Below are 21,149 nucleotides of genomic sequence, written 5' to 3'. Positions count from 1 at the left end.
TTTTGTTTAAATTTATATTATTAAAAAAAATAAACAATCACATTAACCATATAATAAAAAATTAGATTTTTTTCTTATATGTTATATTTTGAATTTTTTAAAATGACTTTAAATTACAAAAACGAGGAAACCTTATATGTTATATATATTTTTTAAATGACTTTAAAATACAAAAATGAGGACACCTTATATTTTTCTTATCTGTTAGAATTTTCTTATATGTTATATTTTGAATTTTTTTTAAACGACTTTAAATTACAAAAATGTAAGTTTTCCTTAAGTATACGACTAAAAACAGTAAAATGACATGTATCAATTCGATGGTTGATTTGAAAGCTTTCAAAACCATATGGAAGATAAAAGTCAAAATAATTTAACTCTGGAAACAATACTGTTCACTTTTTTCAAGAATGTGTTCGATGGAAAAAATAAGGTTTTTATGTCATAATTTGTTTAATGTCCACTAGAGAATATTATATTAACCTAAAATATAAGAAGTGTGTGTTATTTCCTTAAATAAAAGCTACAGAATTACCTAATATAATTTACATATATATGACAATTAATGATTAGGAATAATAAAGATTTGATAACAATTTTTGCATCATTCTTCAATTTTGTTTAATTTTATGTTATTAAAAAAAATAAACAATCACATTAACCATATAATAAAAAAATTAGATTTTTTCTTATATGTTATATTTTGAATTTTTTAAAATGACTTTAAATTACAAAAATGAGGAAACCTTATACGTTATTTTTTTAAACGACTTTAAAATACAAAAATGAGGACATCTTATATGTTATTTTTTTCTTATATGTTATATTTTTTCTTATATATTATATTTTGAATTTTTTAAAATGACTTTAAATTACAAAAATGTAAGTTTTCATTAAATATACGACTAAAAACATTAAAATGACAGGTATCAGTTCGATGGTTGATTTGAAAGCTTTCAAAACCATATGTAAGATAAAAGTCAAAATAATTCAACCGTGAAAACAATACTTTTCACTTTTTCAAGAATATGTTCGAGGGAAAAAATAAGGTTTTTATGTCATAATTTGTTTAATGTCCAGTAGAGAACATTATATTAACCTGAAATATAAGAAATGTGTATTATTTCCCTAAAAGAAATCTACGAAATTACCTAATATGATTTACATATATATGGCAATTAATGATTATGAATAATAAAGATTTGATAACAATTTTTGCATCCTTCTTCATTTTGTTTAATTTTATATTATTAAAAAAATAAACAATCACATTAACCATATAATAAAAAAAATTAGATTTTTTCTTATATGTTATATTTTAATTTTTTTAAAATGACTTTAAATTACAAAAATGAGAAAACCTTATATGTTATTTTTTTTTTAAAAAACGACTTTAAAATACAAAAATGAGGACACCTTATATGTTATATTTTTCTTATATGTTATATTTTTTCTTATATGTTATATTTAGAATTTTTTAAAACGACGTTAAATTACAAAAAATGTTAGTTTTCTTTAAGTATACGACTAAAAACATTAAAATGACATGTATCAATTCGATGGTTGATTTGAAAGCTTTCAAAACCATATGGAAGATAAAAGTCAAAATAATTCAAATGTGAAAACAATACTGTTTACTTTTTTCAAGAATGTGTTCGATGAAAAAAATAAGGTTTTTATGTCATAATTTGTTTAATGTCCAATCCGATCAACCCATGATGTATTAATTATAGTTTTGTTCCATTATTTTTAATAAAAATTGATCTGATCCATCGGAAAGAAATTATATAATAACAACAAAAAATATTATATATATATAAATAAAATGATCAAATATATAAAAGAAACTATCGATAATATATACAAATAAACTCGCGCAGTTCTTATCCTAGTATATAGGTATAACTTTCAATTCGTAGATTTTAAGATACAATATCATCAAATACATGGTGGTTCGAAAAAATATCAGCAAATACATGTTTTTTGTTTATAACATTCATTAATCAATGTGTATCTTGACTACTACGTCAAAAGAAGTTAGGTTAAATAGTTTACGGTCACACCATAACAGTAACAAAGTTTAAAGCTAGCTAGAAGAACCATTTTACACATTTAACCTGAGTATTTCAATGCCAAAAAGAAATGGCCAAGAATCTAATCTGAAAGCATACGTAAAGCAGCTAGTTTAATGTGACAACAATTGGTCAAATATAAAGAATACTCTCCTTTATGTCATTAATCATTATCTTATATATTTTCAAAAACATACGTGGAAAATTCTTCAAGGCATATTCGATCTATTATGTATATATTTATATATTGTATATCTAAAATGTATTATACGTTATATAACTTATTTTGAAAATACCTCAAGGCATATTCTACCTCCTTATTTGTTTATCTGATCTTTTATCAATATGTTATGCTATATAGTTGTTATATATATCCAAATTTTAGTTCATATGCTGATATGCATATGTATGTACAGAATTCCACAGAAAGCAACATTGTTATAAAACGCTGAAACATTTATAATATTCTTCAGAATAAAACTACGTGTACAACGCGTTCTCACTCGTTATATTACTTTATCCAATACATTTTCAAGAAACATACGTGGAAAATTCTTCAAGGCATATTCGACCTATATTATATATACATTGTATATCTAAAATGTGTCGTACGTTATATAACTTACATAAATACTTTAGGCATATTCTACTTTCAAATTTGTATATCAAAATTTTATCAGTATGTTATGTTATATATATAATTTATAACTCCAAATTTTAGTTCATATGCATATAGTATACAGAATTCCAAAGATATTAGTAACATTGTTCAAAAACGCTTAAAAATTATAATATTCTTTAGAATAAAACGACGTGTACAACGCTTTCTCACCGTTGATACATAATTTAGGTTTATATTCGAATTTTAACGTTTCACCTTTTCATGTCAACATGATAGATTCCTTTCTTCCTCCAAAGAAATAAAAGCAAAAAAATTATACCCAAAAACAAAAAACAAAAATGTGTTTCCGTTTATCCGAGATGATTATGCTAGGTCTCTAAAATATAAAAAAAGATATATAAAATCAAAAAAAATGAAAGAGACGACAAAAAAGACGATTTCGAATCGATTTCAATTTCTACGGTTTCTCGCCACAATTTGGGTGGTTGATGATGAATTTGAAGACAGCAGGGTGGTTTCTCCTTGGAAATCGGCCACGATGTTGTATATCTCCACGTTGTTTGAAAGAGGCAATCGTGATGAAGCAGTTACAAGGCAGTTTTTGGGTTTGATTGTATATATACAGATGAAAGAAAAGATCAGATTCTCTCGTCATTTCTCTGTTTTCTACCCAAATCTCTTATATTGCCTTTGGAGATTCTTCATCTTTCTAACTCTGATGGCTAACAATATTAGGAGAGCATTACAAGATATCAATCTTGGTGCTGATGATGCCCCTTTCATCTTACCAACGGCGGTGGTGCGTCGAGCGGAAGAAGAAAACAGATTTATCCTGATTGGACACCCGGTGATGCCTCGCAAGCAAAATCTACGAGCAATTGTTGCAACAATGCCTCGAAATTGGGGTTTTGATGGTTTGGTTCGTGGCAGAATCATTGAAGGTAGACGATTCCAGTTTGTGTTCCCCACTGAAGAAGCGATGGATACGGTGCCTAGGAGAGGACCGTGGACGTTTGCAGACCGTATGTTGGTGCTTCGGAGGTGGACTCCACTCATGGATATGGAAATGTTAAACTACATTCCATTCTGGATCCAAATAAGAGGGATTCCACTTCAATTCATGAATCGTGATGTCATTGTTCACATTGCTCGTACGTTGGGAGACTACATACAGATGGATTACAGTGAGGAGAATGGTAGCCGCATGGAGTATGTGCGAGTGCGCATCAATTGGAATGTTAATCAACCCCTCAAGTTTATGAGAAACTTCCAATTCTCACCAGGAGTCAACACTTTACTGCGGCTTCAGTATGAGATATTGCGCGGTTTCTGTGAAGAGTGTGGTATGATCACACACGACTCTGGAGCTTGTCTGATTCAAAATGGTGGTGTTGGTAACGTTGAAGAAGATGATGATAGTGGAGATGAAGACGCTGACCTAGAGATTGTCCCAAATCAGGGTGTTATCATTGAAGAGATCAATGAGGAAGCGAATGATGAGGTAGCTGTGGATGATATGGTCGAGGACCAAAATGTGGAGGCAGATGGGCACCATGAAGACGTAGAAGAGGAACCTCAGGATAAGGAGCAAGAGGAATATGAAAGGAACATCAGAGCAATGGAGGAGGAAGCAGACGATGAGTACTTCTAGAGTGGTAATGGGAAACAAACAATGTTTTCCTCTGATGTGGATACTGATGAGATGTATAATCCTCTCTACCCAAATGGACAACGTCTTCCAAAGTCAAATGAAGAGGACCCAAGCTAGAAGAGGAAGGTCTGGATAACAAGTGCTAGAGATAATGTAATGAAGTTCACTAAGTCTGAAAGGGGTGAAGCAAGTGGTGATCAGAGTTCTAAGCGTAAGAAAATGATGGCAGGAGAGATCACAGAAGTGTGCGATGGCGATGGATCAGAACTGAGTGTGACTGACAAGGAGAGAGGCGCGGTGGGCCCAGAACCACCTCTGCCACCAAGAGGATAGCCTGCTGGAACTGTCGAGGACTGGGCGTAGACTCGACAGTTCGACGCCTCAACGAAATAAATAGAATGTATCTCCCGGACATTCTCTGCCTTTCAGAAACCAAGCAACAAGATGACTACGTGAGAGATGTTGGAGCTCAGCTGGGCTATCTGAATTCAGTTATTGTAACACCTCGGGGTATAGGAGGTGGTTTGGTTTTATTTTCGAAGCAATCTGTTCAGCTTTCAGTTTTATCTGTTTCTGCAAATCTCATTGATTGTAATGTTCTATTAAATGGAATTCAGTTCTACTATACGTTTGTTTATGGTCATCCTAACCCAGCATATAGACATTACACTTGGGAAAGACTAACTCGTATTGGAACCTCTAGGCGCAATCAACCTTGGTTCTTACTTGGAGATTTCAATGACATTTTTGGGAATCATGAAAAGTCTGGTGGAAGACTACGACCTGAAGCATCATTTCATCAGTTTAGAAAGTTGATGCGAACGTGCGACTTTACTGATCTGCCTACTATAGGAAATCGCTTCTCCTGGGTTGGACAGAGAGGCACTCATCAAGTGGAATGTTGCTTAGACCGCACAATGGCAACTACAGAGTGGTTTGATATGTTTCTTGCCTCTCAAACAGAATTCTTGGAAATCGGGGAATCTGATCATCGACCTTTGATCACATATATCAGTGCAGATAGAGAGGTTCCAAGACGACGGTTCCGCTTTGATAGTCGTATGATCGACAAAGATGGCTTCAAAGATTCAGTGTTTAAAGGTTGGAAAGGAACTGGACAAGCTCAGTTAGTGAAAATCCCGCTGGTACAACGACTGAGCAGATGTAGACAGCAAATATCCTTGTGGAAAAAACATAATCGCAACAACACTGAGGAAAAGATAAGTTTTCTACGAAGCAAATTAGATAAATCTATGGTTAATCAAGCAGTCTCAACACAGGAACGGAGAGACATTAAGGAAGATTTAAATCAGGCCTATCTTGAGGAAGAAATTTATTGGAAGCAGAAGAGTAGAGTCATGTGGTTACGTGCAGGTGATCGCAATACTAGTTACTTTCATGCTGTCACAAAGGCTACACGATCAAGGAATAACATTGGATCTATACAAGATGACCAAGGAGTTCTTCATAGAGGACAAAAAGATATAGCTAAAGTGGCTGAGAACTACTTTCAAAGTCTCTATGCTTCAGAGGAGACTGATCAAGAATTTTATAATTCTGTCTTCAATGGGTTTCAAAGTAGGTTACTGAAGACATGAATCAAGATCGAACTAGGATGATAACAAAAGAAGAGGTGCTGGAAGCATTGCTCGATATTGGCCCTCACAAAGCACCTGAACCAGATGGGTTTACGGCAGTCTTCTATCACAAGTTATGGGAAGATTTGAAACTAGAAGTAATGAAGGAGATAAAGGACTTCTTTGAAAGGGATAGTTTGGATCCTCATATCAATCATACAAACTTATGTCTTATTCCGAAGATCTATCCTCCAACGGGGATGAAAGAATTTCGTCCGATTGCTCTTTGTAACGTCTCTTACAAGATAATATCTAAGATATTGGTCAACAGGCTCAAGAAACATATGGATTCTATCATATCAGAGAATCAAAATGCATTCATACCCGGGAGGATGATATCAGATAACATTGAGGTTGCACATGAAATTTTTCACAGTCTGAAAGCAAGGAAGCGTCAAGCTACTTCTTACATGGCGATTAAGACTGACATAACAAAAGCTTATGACCGTCTAGAGTGGAGTTTTCTTAAGAGAACAATGGAGAAAATGGGTTGTGATGAGAAATGGATTGGTTGGATAATGGCTTGCATAACTACGGTGTGGTATTTTAGTACTGATTAATGGAGCTCCAGAAGGATATATTACTCCAGAGAGGGGACTACGACAGGGAGATCCCTTGTCACCATACCTTTTTATAATTGTGCTGAAGTGCTTTCCCATATGATGAATAGAGCAAAACTTGTCAGATCTTTGTTGGGAGTGAAGATCTCTAATCAAGCTCCATCTGTGAATCATTTACTCTTCGCTGATGATTCCCTATTCTTTTCATTATCAAATGACAAGGCTGCAAGGAAGCTAAAGGATATTTTCCACAAATATGAAGTAGTCTCTGGACAGGCCATTAATCTCAGTAAGTCATCAATCACTTTCGGGAATAGAGTCTTACCAGGAGTTAAAACTAGGATGAGAAACATCCTTGGGATTCATAACGAGGGTACCTTTGGTAAGTATTTGGGATTGCCGGAGGAGTTTGGATAAAAAAAGAGTGAGATGTTTGCTTATATAGTGGATAAAGTTAAGGCAGTAACTCAATCTTGGAAACAGAAGCATTTGACACAGGGCGGCAAAGAAGTTATGTTAAAAGCAATCGCTATGGCTATGCCAATATTCTCCATGAATATTTTTCGACTTCCAAAAGAAATCTGCGAAGATATAAATAGGATACTAGCTCAGTTTTGGTGGGGAGCAGGTAATAGAAAGGGACTGGTATGGATGGAAGAGAATAAGTGTTCCAAAAAGAGAAGGTGGTCTGGGATTTAGAGATTTGGAAATCTTTAATCAAGCTCTTCTGAGTAAACAAGTATGGAGGATTATGCAGAAGCCAAACTGCTTAATGTCAAGGGTTCTTAGAGCCAGATACTTCCCTGATGGTGATATCCTTAAAGCTACCTTGAAAAAGAAAGCTTCATATGGATGGAAGTCAATTATACATGGAAGAGACTTAATCACTAAGGGGTTACGATATATTATTGGAGATGGATCACAAGTCAACATGTGGGAAGATTCATGGATACCGGGCCATCCTCCTCGAGCTCCAAGACCTCGTCAAAATATAACTCAAGGCGCCAAAGTAAGTCAGTTCTTCATGCGAGATAGGAATCAGTGAGACATTGAGAAACTTCGACAAGAAGTTATAGATGAAGATGTTGACAAGATTTTAGCCCTCAAGATCAGTCCAACAGCACAACAAGACTTATTAGGTTGGCATTACAATGATAATGGAATTTACTCGGTGAAGTCAGGATATTGGCTTGGTTCATACTTACCAGGCGATAATCAACCGATACCTACATATGGGAATGTAGAGCTTAAAGCAAAGATTTGGAAGACAAAAGCTCCAACTAAACTGAAACATTTTCTCTGGAGATTATTGACCCTTTCACTAGCTACAGGGAGCAATTTGAAGAGAAGACATGTGATAAGAGATGCAATATGCCGACGCTGTTGTAATGCGGAAGAGACAGAAGATCATATATTCTTTGAATGTGAGTAAGCAAAGCAGATCTAGAGAGCCTCAGGAATTTCAAATTTAACGATTCTCAATCACTCGGCCAGCTTAGAAGATAAGATTAGAGCCTGCCTACAGATTTGTACATCAGCAAGGCTAAGTCATTTTCAGGATTTACCATTCGGGATCCTTTGGAGACTATGGAAAGGAAGAAACGTCTTAGTTTTTCAACAAAAACATACACATTGGATGAACATTATACGCTATACTAAGAGTGATGCAAAGGAGTGGAAACAGATTGAGGATGCAGATACATCTGAGGTGGTTCTGAGAAACAATACTACAACGGTTCAACCACAAGGACATTGGATAAGGCCTCCTCAGGGATGGATTTAATGCAATACAGATGGAAGCTTTATTAATGAGGAAACACTAACAACTGCAGGTTGGGTTGTGAGAGATTCAAATGAAACTTATAGAGGTACTGCACAAGCTATAGGGATAAGAGTAGAAAGAGCACTGGAAAGCGAACTACAAGCTATCCTCATGACGCTTCAGCATTGTTGGAGTTTAGGATACCGCAAAATAATTATGGAGACAGACTGCAGAACATCAAAAGAAATTCTACAAGACAATAAGCTCCAATTTCCAATTTACAATTGGACAAGAAACATTCGAGAATGGAGTAAGAAGTTTGAAGCAATTGAGTTTCAGTGGATCAACAGAAGATCAAATAAGGTTGCAGATAAGTTGGCAACTTCAAATCCATCTCGAGATCCATTTTTATTTCATTACTATGTACCAAACAACGTAACATCTTTTCTTCGAGAAGATTATGTTCTGTCTCATTCAAATTAATAAAATAAGTTGATATAAAAAAAATATAGATTATGCTAGGTTTCTAATGGGCCTCATGCGAGGTAACAAAGCCCATTATTTTGGTTCAATATCGGTTTACCCATTTATTCCACCAAGTGGAGGTAGAAAAATATACTAATAAAATGCGCCAGAGGATTACCTCATTTCAAGCAAACAACGTTCAACGCGACTTAAATGTTAATTTTCAGAGCCATAGTTCGATCATCTCTCCCTCGTGGGTTTTCCTGTCGCTAGGATCTATGACCGTTTTAGTCAAGAGATTTGCTAGCAATGTTTTGTCGGAGCACTGGAACGAGTTGGTCTCCCGCGGTCGGATCGAATCCATCTTTAATCGTTTGGTTAGTTAACGGAAGTGTCTTTGATGCACACAAATGCCTCATTAAGTGCTGTTTGTGTGTTTCTTTAACTGTTCTTTAATTAATAAGCAAATGGGTTGTGTCTGCTCTATTTGCTTCCATCATTCTTCTGCGGCATGATGGTACTGCGTTGTGGGCAATCATTGGTTCCGTTTCAAATTCAGCTCTCTCTCTATTCCTGAAACGTTTACTTAACCAAGCGAGGCCTGCTACAACCTCGCGAACTGATCCCGGGATGCCATCTTCTCATGCTCAGTCCATATCCTTCATATCTGTGTTTGCGGTTTTGTCTGGTAAAAGCAAACTTGAACCGAGATATCCATTGTTTCCACTACCAACGGTTAAGACAGATTGATCAATGTTATTATTGTGCAGTTATGGAATGGCTTGGAACCAACGAAGTCTCTCTGTTCCTAATCATGCTCATCCTCGCATTGGGTTCATATTTTGCAAGTGTTTCAACTATTCGATTCGCATGCTTTTAAACTCATTTAGTTTCTTGATAAACCAATTTTCATTGATCTCTCCCTCTGCAATTGTGCAGATGCGGTTAAGGGTTTCTCAGAAACTCCACACAAGCAATCAAGTGGTAGTTGGTGGGTTCGTGGGTTCTGTTTTCTGCATCTTTTGGTACAAAACGTGGAACTTGCTTCTTCTTGAAGCCTTCAAGTCATCTCTATTACTCCAAATATATGTGTTTCTGGTTGCTTCTGCATATACGCTAGCTTTTGCAGCCTACGTTGTACTTAACTCGTTCAGACACGATAGATGAGCATAACCTTTTTAACTTTCCATATCATTGCTTAAAATATCTATCAAACCATAAGGTCGTTTATCAAAGTTTCAAATGTAGGCAAGCCAAGCATCTAAGACTAGAGAGCTAACATTGAATGTTAGTGAATGTGTATGCCACCGCAAAAAACGAAACATGTGTGTTGTAGCTACTCGTGAGCTATACATCCTCTTGAAAGGTTAAAACAAATAACCAAACATGTATATATTTTCTATTCACAAGGCGTGCTAAACGTCTTGTATCTTATTTCTCTTTGCCCATATCAAACAAACACCCATTATGGAGACAAGAGGGCTTACTTAATCATCCTTGAGAGTCTGTGATGCTTCTGATGATGGTCGGGACGCAGGAATGTAAGACCATGCCAAAGCTGCGCTTCCTAGGGTAATAGTTGTTGCAATTGATCCCCATATCCATCTCTGCCTCTTCTTTCTCTTCTGTCTCTCTCGTCGTGCCACCTCTGTTATCAACAAGGTTGGTGATCAGATCAGATAAATAGAACCAAGAAAGACAGAAATGATATAATAATTTGAGTTTCTTTTACCTATGGCTTCTTGGTTTCGTTGAGACATTTCTCGGTTCACAGCTTCGTAGTAGTGTACACGGTCAGACAAACGCGTGATCTCGAAGTTCTTAGTTTCAAGCATAGCTTCCATCTCCATCTCTACCTCCGCCTTGGCCATACCTCTGCCTAAGGAGTCGGAGACAAACCTAGCAACCTCGAGCTGGCAGCGTAGTTCTTCTGAAAGGTTCATGTTGTTGGTGGAGGTGGTTGGATCAATAGGAACGAACACGCCAACCTGCGCTAACTGCTCACGGAGCATCTGCCAGTGTGTTTGCATCTGCTCCAGCGCCTCCTCCGTCTGTTTTCTCTTCTCGATTTCCATTAGTAAACTCAGCCTTATCTCTCTTAGTTCAGTTTCATTGTTGTTAACTGAACTCTGCATTCCACTGTCGCTTGATAGCTCTGGAAGACCAAGAAACGAGACCTTTAACGTTAGAGTGAGTATAAGATGAAATCACAAAACCATACTACCCTGGGAACGCTAAGATCATAAGGATTAGAAACGTACCGTCCCAAGCATCATAAAACTCTCCCACAGGAGTAGCAAGTCTGTGTGAGCCTTCCTCTCCTGCATCGGTGTTGCTTGTGAAGCTTGCTGACTCACCCGGGTCATAGAAATCTTCAGACTCACTCTCCTTGTCAGCTTTGGCAGTGACAGGCTCCGGAAGATTGTTCTCCCATTCTAAATCATTATTGGGAGCATTATCCAGCTCCGAGTTTCCAATACCATCAAAACTAAAGGTTCCAACATGGAGAGCATGAACACCATTGGCATAATCCTCTTCAGTAGCCTCGCTGATAGGAAACGAGAAAGAGGTGGACTTCCTCCGAGGTGAAACCTTCACATCTGGACCGATAGTAACACCTTCACCTTCTTCCACATTAGCCTGGGAAGAGCTTTTCAGAAGGCGAGGGCCGCGTGATTTGTGGTTGATGATATAAGGCGAAGGTGGGAAAGAAGATGAGGATGGAGAGTTAGGTAGTGGGATAGCATCAGGAGTGGCGTAGAGAGCCGGGGACATCTGAGGACGAGTGAAGGTGCCTTTGCCATTCTCCAGCTTAGATATTGGTGGAGGCTTTGTGGTGGGAAGAGTGTCGAGAGACGTGGAAGCAGCACCTGGCTCTAGCATTCTATCCAAAGCAATTGCAGAGAAAGTAGGCATGGTGGCTCTGCAATCACCAAACCACAAGGTTGTTAATGCAATTGACAATCAAGCTATTGAGAATGTATAAAGCCAAGACTCACGGAAACCTAAAATTCTAGAATCTGGAAGCTAACGAAAAGGTCAATTCGACAAGTCAATCGAATCTCCCAAACGCAAAGCAACAACAACACCCTATTAGATTTTCCATATATCCAACCGTAGTTCTCATGGCGTAAGAGAACGATTACCTCACGCGAGAATAAGATCTCTACGGAAGAAGCTCAAAGGATCCAATTCAACGGTTGTTAGACGGGAGCGAGACGATGACGGCGAAGATTGTTAGAAGAGCAAGGAGAGGTGTGATACGGTATCGTATAAGAGATGCAGAGGAGGGAAGAAGCTTTAACCTCTTCTCCAAGGCTTTTTTATCGCAAACGATGCTTCTTCTGCTTTGTCTCTCCCCAGATATTTGATTTTGTTCTCTCTTTTTTTCTTGGCGACCAATTTTCTGAACAAATTCGTTATTTTATATCCTAATCTTTAACTAATCCCTGATTTAATCCTCGTCGAACATTTTACACAAACGTGTCTTCTAGAAAGACTTGCAAAAGACGTATTTAGCCTCCGAGGGTATCACTAACGAGCATCGTCGGCGTGATAAAGAGGGGGTATTTGGTGTAAATAATTCAACGGTGGTAGGGTTTCCAGAATAGTGTTCCTAACGATGTCGTGAGGGGATCATATATGAACGGGTCCTATCTTAAATATTCAATTAAATACGTCTTCAGAACTAGAACGTGGCAACATTAGGTCCTACAACCAAATTTTGGTTGTTTTAGCTTTATGGCCCAGTTTGTCTGTTCACGAATCTGTAAAGCCCGATTTGAAAACTATATTATAAGTTGCTTTTGTTTTCTTCTAAGCTGGAATTTGATATTTTAGAGCCACTTCATAAACGTGACCCATGTGAACACGTTTACAAGAGTATTCAATTTTTTTTAAAAAAATATATAGTTGTTTTAGATATGGTCTTCAGATTGAAGGAGACTGACTACCTTACTCATTATTATAATCTTTTCTAATAAGTTTACTATTTCATCAGAAGAAAAAATCAAATGTTTTTGGCTTTTGCCATTGAGATTTTGAAATTTGAAACTTTCCTCCTTTATTTTAATTTTTTATAGAACCTGATTCAAAGCAAACACCTCTGGACCTTCTATATCAGCAACTACAAATTGATTTGATTCTCATCAACAAATCTTTACTTTTCCTTTCTAAAAAGAAGAAATTTAAAACCAAGTTATTAAACCATAATAAGCTCATCATTTAACATTTCAACCAAAAAAAAAAGCTCATGGATCTTGAACTTATCTTATTCTTGTAACTCAATGAAAGTATACTAAACACTTAACCTTTTTAATACATCAATTCATAAAACATGAGAAAATCATAGTTTTGATTCATCTTTTGAATAGAATCAAGAACTGTTTTCTTCTTTTTTCAAATAGATAATATATATAAAAGAAATACAAGTCTTTATTCATCTTCCTCCATGATTCTATCTGTAATGAATCACGGGTGCGTTAGAATTAGGATCCCACACACCTCCTTCCTTAACATACGCCATATACCTCGCAAACTCTGGTTTCGCCGTGGCCAAACTCTTCTTGGTTTTCTTCTTCTTCTTCTGAAAACGTACGTCGAAGAAACTTAGCAAGGGATGAACAGAACCACCGGTTGGTTTCACCGTCGGTGTCTTCTTCACCTCCTCTTGAACCGGGTTTCTTGAATTACCATAAACACTAGCCGGAACGCTCGTGACCCTCTTCAACTTCGGTTCATCTTCCACGAGCTTTTCGTAGCCGCCGTGGACTTTCCTGGTGCTCATGGCTCTAAACATGGTTGTACGGTGGGGAAAAAAAGTTATTGAGTTTTTCTTCTTTTTTGGTTAGGTGTGTTCTTGAATCTTTCTCTTGATGGTTGTGTTTATTTAAGTATGTAGGCCAAGTTTGCTTTATGATTTGAAAAGAAAAATAGTAGATCTGTTGACTTTTATATTTGTGTAGATCTCCAACTAATAAAATTAAATATGTGTATAGTTTAATAAAACAGCATGTGTTAGTGACTTGGTGTTACATGGTGTATACATTTTGTCCTATTTAATCGCCGGTCATATGTGTTTTATGCTGACTATTATACGTCTACATCGTCTAGACAAATTGAAATGGAAAATGGCTTTGTGTTTAGACGAACTTGTCGTGTGTAAAACTTTATTTGTCTCCTCCAACAATTTATTATTATGAGAACGAAGAAAAAACGTTGCAACTTTATAAATTTGACTACAAAGAAGATTACGTACAACAACTTACAGAACTTACAAGATCAAAAGAAACCTCTCAGAAACCATCTGCAAAGAAATATAGGAAGCATTTGTTTCCAAATCCAGATGGACTTGACTGATCATACTCTCCTTGTTTTATAACCTTTTTTGAAGTTAGACATGGTCGTGTTTAAAAGGATGGGCCATCTCTTTTTAAAATCACAATTCCATTTGACTTTCAAATAGAGCAGAACACTGATTACAACATTGTCATAGTCGGTGCGTCTCACAGCATGCTGCATTACAAATAGATGACATAACACAAAAGCTAAACATCTTGTAAGAAAGAAGCAGTAATCATACACTAGTAGGAGGACTCGGTAATAAGATTGCTGTATGTAACTCAAGTTCAGTATGTTGCAACAGAACAAATATGTTGTAAATAATAGAGAAGCAGACCATTTTTGATCGACGCAAGTTCTTGTTGGAGTTCGTCTTAGCCAAGAAGTGTTGCTTTCTGGTTCTCTATTCCTCGCCATCTTCAAACCAACCAGGAATGACCACAAATCAAGAAAAGACATGTATAAAGTAAGTCCACAGTTTTGAGTACGTTTTAACTTCTTTTTTTTTCTTTGATCAAAGAGTACGCTTTAACTATATCGGCTATGGCAAGCATGAACCAAATATATATAACCACGCTAAATTCGGACCGTACGATGTCCCTGGTTTTGGGCTTCCACAAGAACAATATGAACAAAGATTAAGCCTTGCCGTGATTTATGAATGTTTGACCAAAAAAAAAAAAAGATTAAGCCTATAATTTTTTCAAAAGAGTCAAACTAATTTAAAAATATCGCTAGAAGGAGGGGTCGAACCTCCGACCTTGTGGTTAACAGCCACACGCTCTAACCAACTGAGCTATTCCAGCTAATTTGGTTTTTATTGTTTTGAAATAGATTTATTTGTGAGCGCTTATCCCATTAAGTGTATCAATTTCGTTGCAGTCATAAACTAAGAAAATTAAAAACGCACATAAACATAAGAAATCAAAACATAATAGACTCTTTATGTTGTCCAGATTTGCATCTACAATCCTATAAAATAATCACGGATTCATACACAAAAGTAACTTATAGACCCAAAATTTAGTTTCATTTTTGCAGATTAGGAAGTGTTACCGATCATCTTCATTGTTTGCTTGTTATTATGCATCCACACTTTGAAAACCTGTCTTCTCAGATTCACCAACCTACAGAACTTATCGATCTCTTCTTCGTCTTTCTTCAGGATCCTCCACCCTAGTCTCTCTGCAAATTCCTTCATCTTTTCCTTTTGTTCTTCATTGATCTTCGTCCTTATCCTCTTCTTCTTCGGAAGATACAATCCACGTGGTTGTATCATCGCCTTGTACAAGCTGCCACTGCGGTAAAACGCCGGAGACATCAGCTCTTGTGTACTATTTATATGTTCGTAGACTTCCTTCCGGTGAAAACTCCGGTGGCAACTGCAGGCTGCGCATTTCAACGCACCGAGTGTGCCCTCTTTTCCTCCAGGCATGAACTCGCAGCATCCGTCCACCACGTGTCCTCCGGTTGAGACCGTGTGGTTCTTCTGGCACTCCTTGTACTTGGTTTCTTGGTCGCCACGTGAGCTCAGTTTATGGTTTTCTTTCTTGACCAAGAATGGAGGTAAAGTCGGATCTGAACCGGGTTTGGCTTTTGGATAAGAGTTGGTATGTGGTTTTGCCTCTAAGGTTTTGGTTGAGATTTTTGTTTTGGAAGCAATTGCATTGCATTTTCCTCCATGCTCCATTGTTAATTTGACTGAAAAAAAGACAACTTCGTAATACTTATAATTATCACTAATGCATGCAGAGAAGCTCTCGTGTGTTTAATGATTACTTCTTATTAATTAAGGCTTAGATAAGAAAGCTGATGGAGTTTAGACTCACCTGGAGAGGGATTGTAGAGCTTGTTGTTTCAGCAAAAGAGCTAGTAGTGTGGAAGATGAGATTGATAATTGAAGAAGATGGAGAGACGTAGAAGTGGTGGTGGTGACTGGTGATGACGTGTGTGCATCTGTTTCCTATCACCCATCAAGTTTAAGTTCACATGAAATCCAACAAAGTATTGATTGTTATTTTAAAAACACTCAAAACGTACTAGAGAGTAGAGAGAGAGAAGAGAGTGTGTGAGTGGTGGTGCCTCTTAATTTCGAGACATTGTCATGTGTTTATTATCTCTCACCACCTGCAGCTCTGGCCCATCTCCCATTATTGCATGTGTCTACTTTTCTCCATTTTCTTTTGTGACGATTTTTATTGGGGCTACTAATTAATGCGTGTCTGCAAAAACCCTAGGTTAGTCAAACTATTTACCAACTAGTAAAGACTTCAGAGTGGCGGATCTAGAGCAAGATTTGATCAGGGGCAAAACTATGAAACACTGTCCAAACCTTTATAATTATAAATTTTAACGAGGGCAAATTATAAAATCTGATAAAAACTAGACATCAACTTTACAAGAGAGAGAGGATTACTGGACCACTATCGGTCTGGTAATGTGTTTCAAGTTCCTTTTAAAAGCGGGGTTCTGTTTTTAGGGTTATAGATCTTATGAGTTGAGTTTCGGCGGCGCACCTCTCTACGGTAGCCGTCCGATTTTGTCACGGGAGGTGATGGCTTTCTCAGCATCTTTTTTGCCGGTTTCTGTCTCCGGGAGACGGTGGCTTCCTCAGCACCGAAATCGCCGGCTTTTTTTTTCTGGGAGGCGGTGGCTCCCTCGGCACCGCTAGCGCCGGCTGGTTTCTCGAGTTACCCCACCTCGATCTACGAATCTGAGCCTCTCTTGTTACTCTGCCTCTCATTCTGAATCTGGTACCACATGCATGAATGTCGAAGATGATGAATCGATTGTAGGCGGCTATTACCTTCTGATAAATTCGTAGATCCGGCTAGTTATGATTCTCGGTATACGTTGGTTGTATACGAGTTGCTTTGAAAAGTTGGTTTTGAATGGTTTCGTCCCAGATCCGACGACGACGTCGCAGTTAGCCGTCGTATCGTGGATTCCGGTGCCGAAGGAAGAAGGAAGCAAGGCTCGCGCTCTGCGCGGATCGAGCGGCGCCTCACCTGCTAGGGTTTCTTGATGTTGGGCCTTATATCCCATAAATTTAGCTTTGCTTTTAGCCTTTTGTATTTGGGCTTTTTGGTTTTGCTCTGTAATATTTGAGCTCTGCTCTTTTTGGGTTTTAATCCCTTAATGAAATTCAGTGACAAAAAAAAAAATTAAAAAATCTGACTAAAATTACAAATTCATGGTGTGCAGCTGCCCCACCCACACTCCATATAGATTCGCCACTGCAGTTCAGACTGTGGAAAGAGAAATGGAGAAGAAACTTTTTTTTTTTTGAACTGATTTGTAATGGAGAAGAAACTTCAGTTAATGATTTTAGTTTAGTTGAATTATGTGTCATTTGATATATAAATCAAATTGAAATCGGGTGTTAAGTAGTAGTTCTAGGAGTGTTCAATATGGTAAAACCGAACCGTACCGAACCGAACAGAAATAGACAATATGGTTTGGTTTTGGTATATACTATATAAACCGAATGGATATAATTTTATAAAAACCGTATGATTTAGATATGGTTTGGTATATAACCGATTAAACCGAATAAACCGAACAAAACCGATTAAAAGTAGAAACATGTAAAGATGTATCTATTTTATAACAATACATGAATATCTATTTGTTATATAAGTTAAATTTGTGTTAATAACTATTACCATAATGTTATAGTAATAAAGAACAATTCGTAAAACAATTGAACTATAATTAAATAACAATACATCGCAATTCAAACATCTTATTTTTAAGTTTTTTTTTATCTTTTTGCTTTATTTTAGTATTCACTAAATTAATATGAAGATTATAAATTTGATAGAAAATAATTAATGGAAAATTTTTATAACTTTTTTCTTATCTATAAACAAACAGAGTTTCGTGTTCAATCGAAAAAACATGACTTTAATGAAAACTAAATATGGAAGAGTGGAAAAACTTTTCTTTCATGTTTCTGTTTTGTTTCATATTTTTATTTTCAAAATTTTAGGCTCTGATTTTAATTATAGATTTGATTATTTTATTTGATGGTAGAAGCATTTTTACTTTTTTGTTCATTTATTTGAACATGAAATATATTTTTAATAAATGACTGTGTTGACAATATGACTCTAAAATTCATTTTATATGATCTCAAACTAAATAATTATGTTTTTTGGTATAAAACCGAATAAACCGAAAACCGACGGTATATAAACCGAACCGAACCGAAGAAAATATGGATTTAGAGTGGTAGTTATATTTTACTTACCGAAATACCGAAAACCGAAAAAAACCGAACCGAAAAAAAACGAACCGATATCCGGATTGAACACCCCTAAGTAGTTCACATTTACATATAGTATAAAAAGTCTGATATATAACATAAAATAGTGATATAAAAACAATTATATGACCACTGTTTGTATAAATACACTCTCATAATATCTCTGTTTAATTATCAGGCGTCAAAACTTCCCAATCCGAACTAATTAATGTTATAATAAATATGACTTAGATTTGCATGGAGGTTAGCTGTATCTAATACAGCTTCAACTTCCCATACCAACGTAACTAGGGTTACTAGACAAGCTTTAGCAATAACTAAACAGAGGCAATTCTTAAGTCTTGAAAGAGAAGATTTGTTAAATTAATTTTCTGGTGGAAAGGGTTTGAGTGAAAAAGGAATAAAAGCTGGTCCACATAAGCACAAACAAAGACCTGCACTTTTTATTTATCTCCACATGCCTCACGTCCTGTTTTCAGATTCTTTGTTTTCCCACAGCTGTGATAATCATCTTATATACCAAATATATCGAAATGAATGAAAAAAAGATTTGCAATATAGATTAGAAACTCCGCAAAATCTTTAGACTTTAGTAACTTGTTGAACATATATGACATGGCACAGTCAGATCCAAGCTTTCTGATTAATTTAATTGGGTCACTGGAGACATTGGCCGAAGTCCAATAGTGTTACAATGAACACAAGCAAAATGAAACTAGTTTTGATAATTTTGATAATGTATTTCTACAGTAGTACACAAGTTACAACCACCACAGTGTGTTAAAAGCACAAATGCATTTTCCTCTCACGTGCTCTAAATTGCGCAAAGACAGGAAAACGAAACTCAAGATTTTCCAGCAAGTGAAGCTTGGAAGAGAAGCGAAGATGCAACAACAAGTGGTTGATGGGCGTGGAATAGCTTCTTCATCACAAGGTGAGAGATTAGCTGTCCTGACCGACCAAGAAGAAGTGTGTCTTGAGTATGTATTATGTAATGATCCCCAAGATCAATTACAACCAATCATGCTAGATATAGAAGAAACATCAAGAAAATTGAAAACGAGGTTCATGGATTAGGGAAGATTGACAGAACCGAACCTATTCCAAAGGAAAAAGCTACTAATCATAAGGCATATACCATGAACCAACGGACCGGTAAGGCCTCCACTTCTCACAAAGCTGCTCCATCTGCAACGGACCAGGAAGGTTTTTCAAACCGTAAAGATCCTTCACGCCTTTCCTCACGCCGAGATCCCCCACAGGCAACACATCAGGCCTGTGAAGCGAGAATATCATGAACATGTGAACCGTCCACACTCCAATTCCCTTAACCGAAGTTAACCGGTCGATCAGCTCTCCATCGCTCATTTCGAGAATCGTCTCATCGGAAAGCTCGCCGCTTTTGTATTTTCCGGCTAAGTCGTGGAGGTAGCTCGCTTTTCTCCCGGAGACGCCGATCCTACGAAGATCAACGGCGGAGACTGAGATGAGGGACTCAGGGAGGACACCTGATTCTCCGCCGGGGAATAGAGAGATGAAACGATCGTAGATGCACTTGGCTGCTTTGGTGGCGAGCTGTTGGTAGAGGATGGATCTCGCTAGGGAGAGGAACGGTGTGCTGGTTGATTCGAACACGGGGGGAGTGTTGTGAGCCGAGATTACTCCTCCGAGGAGTTCGTCGGAGATTAGGAGGTGGCCGAGCGCGATATCAACTGTCGACTTCGAGGATAGTGGAGACGCGGTGATCGTCGGCGGCGACGGATTCAGATCATCTAACGAAACTTTCCGGATTTTACGGGGTCGGAAAGTGATTTCTGAAGAACGAGAGGGCTCTGCAGCTTCGAGATTGACGGCGGAGATTGAGGAATCTGGTGGCGACGAAGCTCGGCTTAATGCGGTTAGGGTTTTACGGAGAGACATGGCGACGACAGGATTGGCCTGTGGGTCCTGTGATGATCGTCAAACTCGTTAGCAGTTTACTGTCGGAGAGAAGTCATTCGCCTTAAGCCCAATCAAACTCTTTGTTGGGGCTCTTAATGGGCCTCAATAACTACCAATCGGCCCCTACATAGCCCTATAATACGTTGTGGACTGAATTACACACTGACGGTCGTCGATACTCGGTACCATTGAGCTAATTAGTGGCTCTGATTTTTATATCCTTGCGCAAAGCCTAATACAAATCTTAATAACACTCATTTTCGCCACATTTTTCTGAAGCTTGTGATCTCGCACATGTGGTAGATTATCATCTTTTTTTTTTTGTTAACAATGTACTTTGGCCAAAGTCTAATCTATAGAGAGACAATATTATACTACTACTCTGACTTTGGGTTTTGTAATTAGCCAGCCATACGACATGGTTATCTCTTCATTTGCCTAAACAATAGCAACTTAGTTATTGACGAGAATTGAATAACATCAATAAAACTACGCCTTGTTTCACCTTAGTCTTGGATATCACTACATGGTTAAGATATCAAACTTAGATATTGAAGAAAGTTTAATAGTATATACAAAATATCAAAATAATTATTATAACAATGAGATTTTGTGTGATCGTGCACAGTAGATTAAAAAGCTGGTAGATTAGTACAAACAGTGCTGCAGAATCGGTTCAGTAGAAACTAATATAAAAAACAAATGAAAATATTCTGTTGAGCGCATATTGACACGAACAAAAGGTCGAGATGAGGTAAATTGATTAAAGACAAAACCACGGTCAAAATATGAAGGAGGAGAGAGGAAAATAGAGCATAATACGACAACAATA

The 21,149-nt window shown here is 37.0% G+C and overlaps 5 protein-coding genes, 1 long non-coding RNA gene and 1 other non-coding gene across 8 annotated transcripts; 2 read left to right on the top strand and 5 right to left on the bottom strand.

Moving 5' to 3' along the window:
- Positions 1 to 3,412: 3,412 nt before the first annotated feature.
- Positions 3,413 to 4,345, top strand: LOC106398287. The gene has a single exon (XM_013838870.1). It carries the CDS (start codon positions 3,413 to 3,415, stop codon positions 4,343 to 4,345), a length of 933 nt encoding a protein of 310 aa, XP_013694324.1.
- A 3,637-nt stretch (positions 4,346 to 7,982) lies between these two features.
- On the top strand, positions 7,983 to 9,953 carry LOC106401820. Of its 2 annotated transcripts, XR_001280544.3 has the most exons (3): positions 7,998 to 9,146; positions 9,329 to 9,457; positions 9,540 to 9,953. It is a non-coding gene; the product is annotated as an uncharacterized LOC106401820 (long non-coding RNA). The 2 variants fall into 2 exon arrangements; XR_007327081.1 differs by having other exon boundaries at positions 7,983 to 9,457.
- Positions 9,954 to 10,027: 74 nt separating this feature from the next.
- Positions 10,028 to 12,270, bottom strand: BNAC08G22300D. The gene is made up of 4 exons (XM_013842420.3): positions 11,916 to 12,270; positions 11,031 to 11,692; positions 10,502 to 10,924; positions 10,028 to 10,417 (listed from the first exon to the last, which is right to left on the bottom strand). The coding sequence occupies exons 2-4, from the start codon at positions 11,683 to 11,685 to the stop codon at positions 10,257 to 10,259; spliced, it is 1,239 nt and encodes a 412-aa protein (XP_013697874.1). The 5' UTR covers positions 11,686 to 11,692; positions 11,916 to 12,270; the 3' UTR covers positions 10,028 to 10,256.
- A 754-nt stretch (positions 12,271 to 13,024) lies between these two features.
- LOC106397418 (zinc-finger homeodomain protein 7) lies at positions 13,025 to 16,202 on the bottom strand. The gene is made up of 3 exons (XM_013837999.3): positions 15,939 to 16,202; positions 15,166 to 15,810; positions 13,025 to 14,526 (listed from the first exon to the last, which is right to left on the bottom strand). Exons 2-3 carry the CDS (start codon positions 15,797 to 15,799, stop codon positions 14,513 to 14,515), a joined length of 648 nt encoding a protein of 215 aa, XP_013693453.1. The 5' UTR covers positions 15,800 to 15,810; positions 15,939 to 16,202; the 3' UTR covers positions 13,025 to 14,512.
- Positions 13,226 to 13,567, bottom strand: LOC106399501. Its single transcript, XM_013839980.3, has one exon. It carries the CDS (start codon positions 13,565 to 13,567, stop codon positions 13,226 to 13,228), a length of 342 nt encoding a protein of 113 aa, XP_013695434.1.
- On the bottom strand, positions 14,842 to 14,915 carry TRNAN-GUU. Its single transcript has one exon. It is a non-coding gene; the product is annotated as a tRNA-Asn (tRNA).
- A 2,882-nt stretch (positions 16,203 to 19,084) lies between the features above and the next one.
- Positions 19,085 to 20,359, bottom strand: LOC106397417 (DNA-3-methyladenine glycosylase 1). The gene is made up of 2 exons (XM_013837998.3): positions 19,515 to 20,359; positions 19,085 to 19,402 (listed from the first exon to the last, which is right to left on the bottom strand). The coding sequence occupies exons 1-2, from the start codon at positions 20,294 to 20,296 to the stop codon at positions 19,384 to 19,386; spliced, it is 801 nt and encodes a 266-aa protein (XP_013693452.1). The 5' UTR covers positions 20,297 to 20,359; the 3' UTR covers positions 19,085 to 19,383.
- Between the last annotated feature and the right edge of the window lie 790 nt (positions 20,360 to 21,149).

Source organism: Brassica napus, chromosome C8 (assembly GCF_020379485.1).
Source record: "Brassica napus cultivar Da-Ae chromosome C8, Da-Ae, whole genome shotgun sequence".
NCBI classification, from domain to species: domain Eukaryota; kingdom Viridiplantae; phylum Streptophyta; class Magnoliopsida; order Brassicales; family Brassicaceae; genus Brassica; species Brassica napus.
This window is presented reverse-complemented; position numbering and strand designations above follow the sequence as displayed.

Bases quoted from the DNA above. Each gene is read 5' to 3' on its own strand.
- LOC106398287 (XM_013838870.1), top strand. From the start codon at position 3,413: ATGGCTAACAATATTAGGAGAGCATTACAAGATATCAATCTTGGTGCT.
- BNAC08G22300D (XM_013842420.3), bottom strand. From the start codon at position 11,685: ATGCCTACTTTCTCTGCAATTGCTTTGGATAGAATGCTAGAGCCAGGT. The intron at 10,925-11,030 runs GTACGTTTCTAA...TTGGTCTTCCAG, and splicing joins GTTTTATGATGCTTGGGACG to AGCTATCAAGCGACAGTGGA. The intron at 10,418-10,501 runs GTAAAAGAAACT...TGTTGATAACAG, and splicing joins ACGAAACCAAGAAGCCATAG to AGGTGGCACGACGAGAGAGA.
- LOC106399501 (XM_013839980.3), bottom strand. From the start codon at position 13,567: ATGTTTAGAGCCATGAGCACCAGGAAAGTCCACGGCGGCTACGAAAAG.
- LOC106397418 (XM_013837999.3), bottom strand. From the start codon at position 15,799: ATGGAGCATGGAGGAAAATGCAATGCAATTGCTTCCAAAACAAAAATC.
- LOC106397417 (XM_013837998.3), bottom strand. From the start codon at position 20,296: ATGTCTCTCCGTAAAACCCTAACCGCATTAAGCCGAGCTTCGTCGCCA.